The sequence below is a fragment of the Catharus ustulatus genome, chromosome 20, assembly GCF_009819885.2.
Source record: "Catharus ustulatus isolate bCatUst1 chromosome 20, bCatUst1.pri.v2, whole genome shotgun sequence".
Taxonomy (NCBI): Eukaryota; Metazoa; Chordata; class Aves; order Passeriformes; family Turdidae; genus Catharus; species Catharus ustulatus.
Window position 1 is genome coordinate 4,531,039 of NC_046240.1, and position 7,933 is coordinate 4,538,971.

General features: G+C 48.5%; 2 protein-coding genes across 5 annotated transcripts; one reads left to right on the forward strand and one right to left on the reverse strand.

Moving 5' to 3' along the window:
- Positions 1-1,697: 1,697 nt before the first annotated feature.
- SRSF2 (serine and arginine rich splicing factor 2) lies at positions 1,698-5,904 on the forward strand. 4 transcript variants are annotated; one of them, XR_004419802.2, is made up of 6 exons: positions 1,698-1,834; positions 1,970-2,378; positions 2,921-3,231; positions 3,587-3,690; positions 4,347-4,456; positions 4,964-5,904. XR_004419802.2 is itself a non-coding variant. In XM_033076800.2 (4 exons), the coding sequence occupies exons 2-3, from the start codon at positions 2,017-2,019 to the stop codon at positions 3,222-3,224; spliced, it is 666 nt and encodes a 221-aa protein (XP_032932691.1). In that variant the 5' UTR covers positions 1,698-1,834; positions 1,970-2,016; the 3' UTR covers positions 3,225-3,231; positions 3,587-5,904. The 4 variants fall into 4 exon arrangements, 2 of the variants coding, with proteins under 2 accessions (XP_032932691.1, XP_032932693.1); XR_004419801.2 differs by lacking the exon at positions 3,587-3,690 and having other exon boundaries at positions 1,699-1,834; XM_033076800.2 differs by having other exon boundaries at positions 3,587-5,904.
- A 300-nt stretch (positions 5,905-6,204) lies between these two features.
- Positions 6,205-7,856, reverse strand: METTL23 (methyltransferase like 23). The gene is made up of 5 exons (XM_033076798.2): positions 7,765-7,856; positions 7,584-7,688; positions 7,258-7,495; positions 6,846-6,930; positions 6,205-6,535 (listed from the first exon to the last, which is right to left on the reverse strand). The coding sequence occupies exons 1-5, from the start codon at positions 7,840-7,842 to the stop codon at positions 6,334-6,336; spliced, it is 708 nt and encodes a 235-aa protein (XP_032932689.1). The 5' UTR covers positions 7,843-7,856; the 3' UTR covers positions 6,205-6,333.
- Between the last annotated feature and the right edge of the window lie 77 nt (positions 7,857-7,933).

The following is a 7,933-nucleotide window of genomic DNA, read 5'->3' on the forward strand; positions in this document are numbered from 1 at the left end:
ACATATATTTAATACATGCATTACATGCTTTTTTGATTCCCAAACTGAATTTTTTTTAAATGTTAGTGTTTATCAAAACAGCATGTATTTTTCACTTGTGGAGGAAAGTCAGTGTGATTACTCAGAGGCTGCTTTACAAAGATGCAATTAAAATACCAAGGTGTGGGGTCTTAACATAAGCAAAGTTCTCTTTTTCCTTTTTAATATTATTAATTTATAGTAGCAGAATTTTAATATCCTCTAGGAATAGTGTCCTACTCACATCTTTTCTGCCTTGTGCCAGTACAAGCTTCCGTGCTGCTGCACAGCAAACTGGGCTGGTGGGCTGAACAATTCCTTTGGCAACAGCAACGCGTTGAAGTGACCAAAACTGGGAGGAAGGGGCATAGGAAACTTCCTCTGTCATTTTAGGGAAATCACTGTAAAGGTAAACTTCAAATTTCACCGATTTTTTAAATCAAAATTCTCTAGTGAAAAAAAAAGAACAAACACAAAGCAATACAAAATGTCAAAGTAGTTTATTTGATTTCTGAAGTCATTTGTAGCAGGAAACAAACTGTTGCTTCTGGTTTTGTATCCATGTCACTGCTTACTTTTTTATACTTCTTCAGTGAAAAAACATTAAACACAATTATAGTAAAAAAATTTAAATTCTAATACTGAAACAATTTTTCGATACTGTCATTGGATTGAACAGATCAGTAGAAAATAGTCTCATTTCTATTCTTTTTTTAACACAGCGTTATGGAACAGCTGAGTAGAAACTTTTAACATTGCTTTGAGATGAGAACCAGGTATTGCAGTTCAGGAGTTCGGCATTTTATTAGCGCCTGAGGTGACAGAATAACAACTCGTGGGGTGGGAGAGCAGCTTTCACGGAATTCCCTGGCTCTGAGAAGTTGCTTGTCACCGTACACAAGGGCTGTGCGAATCTTCTCCCATGTTCCTGCCACAGCACGAACTTGCAGAGCGGGCCGGTGTGAGGATGAATTTAATATTTCCCTGCTCGGCTCTGACAGGCGCCACCCGGGCTGTGGCGGATCCATCGTGGCTCATCCAGAGCTGGCGGCGCCCAGGCGGCTTCCCCGGGCAGGATGGAGGAAAACCCGCGGAGAGCCCGCTCCGGGCTGCCCGGCCCCTCCGAGCCGCCACAGGCACACAGCGGGGCTCGGGCAGGAACGGCACCGAGCTCCCACAGCAGCTGCTCCGGGAGAACCGCTCTGCAGAGCCCGGGCCGAGCGCCGCTCCCCTCACGGAACCCCAGCGCCGCTCCCCTCATGGCTCTCCCCCACGTCCGCCATTTTAAACCGTCCCCGCCCGCCCGCGCCACAAGACATTCACTTCACCATCGCTTTTTTTTTCCCGCGGCGGGGGTTTGTCGCCCCTCTCCTTCCTTCACACACACTGCTCTGCCCTAATTTCTTTTTTTTAAATGATTATTATTATTGTTGTTATTGCTATTGTTTGGAAATTTTTTTACGTTTTTCAACACACATTGTTCAAAAATTTCCCCGCCTCCACCGAGCCCTTCCGGGTCACGGCAGCGGAGTTTTAACAGCCACTTTCCAAACACAGAGCGAATTATTAATTTAGAGGGAGATTCCCCCTGTCCCTCCGGGACCACCTCGGGGAAAAGTAGGAAAGGGGGATCGGGGGTCGCTGCCGCGGCGGCGCGGGCGGGGCGGTGCCGCGTTCCCTTCCGGGGCACCGCCGGCCATTTTGTGGCGTTAAGCCGCGCGCGCGGGCGGTTCCCCCTCATTTCCTCGTCGCGGCGGGACGGGGCGGCTGCTCCTGGCGCTTCGCTCCGGCCTCGGGCCGCCCCTCGGACCCTGAGGTGGGTGCTGCTCCCTGTGGATCCCGCGGCTTTTCTCTATGCGCTGTAGCTCTCCTCCTTTTTGGACTCGCCCTGCGGTGTGAGGCGCGTCGCCCTCAGGGCCGCGCCGGCTGCTGACTCTCTTCAATCCCTCAGGTTTATTCTCTTCGGCCGCCGCCGCCCCTCAGGGGCTCCTGCCCACCATGAGCTACGGCCGCCCGCCTCCCGATGTGGAGGGCATGACGTCCCTCAAGGTGGACAACCTGACCTACCGCACCTCCCCGGACACCCTCCGGAGGGTCTTTGAGAAGTACGGCCGCGTGGGCGACGTCTACATCCCCCGGGACCGCTACACCAAGGAGAGCCGCGGCTTCGCCTTCGTGCGCTTCCACGACAAGCGGGACGCGGAGGACGCGATGGACGCGATGGACGGGGCGGTGCTGGACGGCCGGGAGCTCCGCGTGCAGATGGCCCGCTACGGCCGCCCGCCCGACTCGCACCACAGCCGCCGCGGGCCGCCGCCCCGCCGGTACAGCAGCAGCGGCTACGGCCGCCGCAGCCGCAGGTGAGCGCCGCGGAACGGGCAGCGGAGTTCGGGCGGTAAATGAGATGAGCCTTAGCTGTGCGCCTGTGCAGTGGGAGCCGTTTGTTTTCATGTTGGTTGCCTAGAGAGGTAGTGAGGGCTCCGTCACTGAGCCCTGTGCATACAGAGTTGAGCCATGTGCTCTTGGCCGACCCTGCTTAAGCAGGGAGGTTGGCCCGGATGACCCACCGTTGCCCCTTCCAACCGGACCGATTCTGGGATTCTGTGTCCTTTCCCTGTGAGTTTCGCGGTGAAGCTGGGAAGAGGAAGTGGAGATTTACTACAAGTTTACTAGCAAAGGCACGTGAGGTTCCCTCGGAGTGGAAGGGTTTCGCCCTGTAGTAGATTTAGCCCCCGGCCACTCGCTCTGAACAATGGCGCCCTCGTAACGCTCATTTTCTTGCCCACGTGCGTCCTGTTCCGCCTTCCCTGTCCCGCAGCACTCGCTCCAGTCCGTGCGTCACGCGTGAGCAACTTTTAACGCTCCCATTTTTTTTTTCTTTTTTTCTCCTTATGTGTTTTAGCCCTAGAAGACGCCGTCGCAGCCGATCTAGAAGCAGGAGCCGCTCTAGGTCTCGCAGTCGGTCCCGCTACAGTCGATCCAAATCCCGGTCTCGCACACGCTCTCGGTCTCGCTCCACCTCCAAGTCCAGATCTGCCAGGAGATCCAAGTCAAAGTCCTCATCTGTCTCCAGATCCCGGTCCAGGTCAAGATCCCGGTCCAGATCTAGAAGCCCTCCCCCTGCCTCAAAGAGGGAATCCAACTCTAGATCCAGGTCTAAGAGCCCTCCCAAGTCTCCGGAAGAAGAAGGAGCTGTATCCTCCTAGGAACATGGTAATGTACCTTGGGATCAGCACAGGATGCATGTTACTTTATTATAGCACTTAGGTGGGGTGTTGGGTAGTTCTTGGAACATTAATAGCCTGAACCAAGTGAATCCTAGTGGGGCACATTGTTAGTTGTTGGTTTTGCTATTTTTTTTTCTTGAGCAGTGGTTTTTTGGTTATTGATTTAGGGAAATAATTACTGAAGGGTTTTCTACGGAGAAATATTTTTTTTAAGCAGAGAAAATGTTTTATTGCAAGATTAATGCCTTGGTTTTAATAAAATATTGTATGAGACGCAACCTATGATGAAAATGACTATTTCTTACTGTATTTATCCAACATCTGCATTTTCCCCTTTAAAGCTGCGGTCTCCTGTTTGCTAAAAGAATATTGGCCAGTATTGCAGATTTTAACTGATTTGGCTGATCCTCCAGGGACCAGTTTCTGTGGGCGTGTGTTGGAGCAGGTTTGTCTTACACTGTTAAAGATACACTATCCTTTTAGAATGGAAGATCGGTTCAGTGGCCGTTATACTGACTGGAGGTAATAACTGTCCTAGAAAAGTGGCAAATTCCTTGCAACGAGAAAACCACGGAAACTAGTTTTTCCTCAAGTCGACATCTTGAAGAGGCATCTAAGGATACACCGGGTGGGGAAAGGATAGTGTGTCTTTAACCCTTCAAACTGTTTGGTCCTGTTTTTTAAAAGGAAAGGGCCTGAGGTAGCTCTGGAGTTAGATAATTGTAGCAAAATTAGTCACGTTTTCGGTTTTGAATGCTAATTAGAGCTTAGTTAAGTCTTTATGAAGAAATATTAGTATTGTCACTTTTATAGAACTCTGAATAACTTGAGTGGTGAACAGGCTGAATTGAAGTTAATGCTGGCTTGATCTACAGCCTGGTGCTTATTCTCCTTTTTAACTAAATATTTTGACTGAACTTTACATTTGGCCTCTGAAGTAAAGCAGCACACGGGGGGGAGGTGGAACACTGTGGAAATTCCTAAAGCTTAATTAAATTAGGCAAAGCCAGTTGAAACACAACTAGAAGTATCCCTGAAGTCATCCACACCCAAAATAGACAAGATAGAAACCTGGCTGAACTTTTCTCTCTTCAAACCTAGATGCTTCAGCTAAATGAGAACCCACATAAAGGACGCCTTTGGGGGGAAAAGATCGCTTGAGTCTTCAGCCCATTGGAGAGACCCTGGCCGAGCAACCAGCTGTTGAAAAGGTTATTTTGTAACATTTTGTCTAACTTTTTACTTGTTTAAGTTGCGCCTGAAGTGGCAGATTTTACATTTTATGTGCCATTTTGTTGCTGTTATTCAAATTTCTTGTAATTTAGTGAAGTGAACGACTACCGATTTCATTATTGGCTTGGATATTTGAGGTAAAACTTCATTTTTGTTTATATAGTGCTGACTTCTATTGGAAATTAAAATCGATGGTAACTTGCTGCCTCCAGTTTCATACTGAGGAATCATGCAGCCATTATGTGCTGATAGCTAACTGTCAAAAAATACTCTCAATTTTATCTTGATTTCTTAAAAGTCCGCAAAACTTCAACTTGAAACACTGTAAATGCTTTTTTTTTTAAAAAGAAAGAAAAACTTTGACTTAAAATAGCATCTTCAAATTCAAATTGGTAGAAATCTTTTCAGGTGACAGTTGATATTTGCAAGGATTGTTTTATCAGACTCAATTCTAATCTCTTCTCTTATGTATTTTTGTGCACTAGGCGCAGTTGTGTAGCAGTTGAGTAATGCTGGTTAGCTGTTAAGGTGGCGTGTTGCAGTGCAGAGTGCTTGGCTGTTTCCTGTTGTCTCCTGATTGCTCCTGTGTAACGATGCCTTGTCGTGCAGAAACAAATGGCTGTCCAGTTAATTAAAATGCCTGACAACTGCACTTCCAGTCACCCGGGCCTTGCGTAAAAAAAATGGAGCATACAGTGAGCACATCTAGCTGATGATATACACACCTTATTTTTTCCAGAATGGTAAAGCTTACCAACCTACATATATGAACTTACATATGAGAATTGTAATGTTAAGCAAAGAAATGGTTCATTCCTTTGTAAGTACTGATTGGTGTATCTTTTGCTTAAGACATTCTGTACTATACCCACTGTCTCTGTAGTTAATATTAAACATTTTTTTCTGTGTTAACTTTTCTCAACTTAATGTCTTGGGTCAGCTTATTTTTAGCTTGAAAAGATTTCTGCAATTATACTGTCAATGTTTAACTTCTATATAGTAACTAAATGCATTCTACCGCTTAAAAATTGTATCCACTGGGGTTGCTTTTAAATTACTTTGGGCAAACTTTAATTAGACTTGTTACTAACCCAATGTTGTGTGGCAAGTGGTAACACACCAGGCCACGAACACAGAACCAGCCAGGTCCTGGGATGGTGTTGTGGGAGGTCCACACTGAGCAGTACTAATAATTGCATTGCTGTGTGCTTGCCCTGGCTCACCAGGCTGCTGCTTGACGGGGGCTGATCTTTACAGTGATGATTTCTCTTGATTTGGTATCAAATGAATTGTAACTTCAGACATCGTGTGTCAAGGGTTATTGTAATGCCTTGTTTTATCTCATGCATGTATGTTAAATGGGAATGGAAACATCTGAACACTGGCAGTATGGCTCTGTTGAGGATTAAAAGTACTTTTCTATAAACTGAGGAGTTTGTATGTTCCAGGTTAGCACAGTCTCCACACACTCATTTACTTCCCAACAGAGGGGCTGGCTTTTGTATGTGGATCTCTGGGAAGGATTCTCAGTCCTGGGAAAGGGATCTTATGGGGAGGGTTTTTTAAGAGTGCAGTTACCTTTTCATAGCTGAAGTTGTGGATTGAGGTTGGATCATGTGGAGTTCCAGGTTAAACTCTGTTGTGTAGTGGCTCATATGATGGGATTGAGGCTCTGAATTATTTCACAGATTTGGGAGAGGAACACCAATTTCTCAAAAGCCATAGCTGAAAAACCAAAAAGCTTTATTTTTACAATGCATGTTTTAAGAATTGCTGCTTCCCAAAAATATCCATGAGGTTTGCTGTAAACCAGGACTGTTGTCTGCAGCTCTGTGCTGCAGTGAACAGCTGAGTATCACCTTGTACTGGAATCTAAAGTGGAATAAACTGAAGTGCCCTCTGACTGTGCTAGTGAGATGATCATCATTTCGATTGTGTGTCTTCCTGGCATGGAGGAGCTGGCCAAGTGCTCTTTGTCTGCACCAAAGGAATGCAAGGGAACGTGGATGCTCTTCAGCTTCCATTTGCAGAGCAGAGCCTCGATAGACCAGTCAGCACTGTGGGGAGAAAATGAGTGAAAACCTAACCCAGGGTTATCACTGCTACAGGAACCCGAGCAGGCTCTCACCAGACTAGACCAACACAGCTGGGTTTGTAACAGTTTTCTGTTTGCTGTTTTTACAGCAAACTGGTGCTTCTTGGATTATTTTCAGATTTTATTACCTCCAGGGTTTACTGGGCAAATAGCAGACTGACTCAGAATAAGGAGCTTTTTTGAGGCAGAGTGGTGGTGCTACAGAGGAGCTAATGCTCACCCACAGCTGAGACAGGAGTTAACATTTGAGTTTTAAATATGTAAAAATTTACCTTCGGACTTGGTAAGTTGTCCAGAATTGAGCCTGTGGGTTCTTCTCCAACAAGAAGTAAATTGTAGTTAAAATATCTTCGAAGTCTGTGTAGTTTGGGGAGATAAAGCAGGCTGGGTTAGTTTCTGGATTCCAGGTATGGATAAATGCCTGGTTTTATGAAGTGATGATTACAAACCAATGCAAGCAGTGTCTGTATGAGAGACCCAAGCATGGCATGAAGGGACTTAGTTATTTACTTCATCTTCTATTCCCACACCCTCAGCTGCATTTATGGCAGCTCTAAACTAGAATTACCCCGCAGTAACAAGGTCAGTAGCACAGAGCCACCTGATCTGTTGACACTGTTCCCAGCAGTACTTGGACACGAACGTGCAGTCACAAACCAAAGATACCTAAGAGCATTAACGTACCTTTGGGGTCAAAAAAGACATCTGAGCCTAAAATAATGTCTATGGGTGCAAGAGCGAGCAGCTCTGGTGACACGCGGCCCCAGGTGAGGCCGAGGACGGGCACGTGGGGCAGGCGGTTCATGAGGCAGCTGCTGCGGCAGCTCTGCAGGCACTGGGGCAGCTCCTCGCTGTCCGACAGGATCACCTGGGCACCGCACCTGGCGGCCACCACGCCGGGGAGACTCACACCGGCACCGATCTGAAACCACAGCGTGTTCGTGGAGCCCGCGGGCGGAGCCTGACCCGCGGGTCACGAGAGCGGGTACCGGGCGGGGAGCGGGCAGTACCTCCAGCACTCGCTTGCCAGGCAGGCTCCGCCTGTGCGCCCACAGGTATTGGGCCAGGACCACAGCGCAGGGCCATACGTACATGCCGTACTGCGAGTCCAGCACCTGCAAAACACGGGGCGAGGCGCTGTGCCGGGATTGGGAGCTCCCGCCGCTCCCCGCGTCCCCGCTGCCATCGTACCTCGGGCACGCGCACGGCCAGCGCCGCCGGACCCTCCTGGAAACGGTACCGGCGCGCGCGCTGCCGCGGCCCCGCCATGGGCCAATCGCAGGCGGACACGTATGGGGCCAGGCCGCGCCGGCCAATCGGCGCCTCCTCCCGGCGTGACGTCACTCGCAGCGCCGCCGCG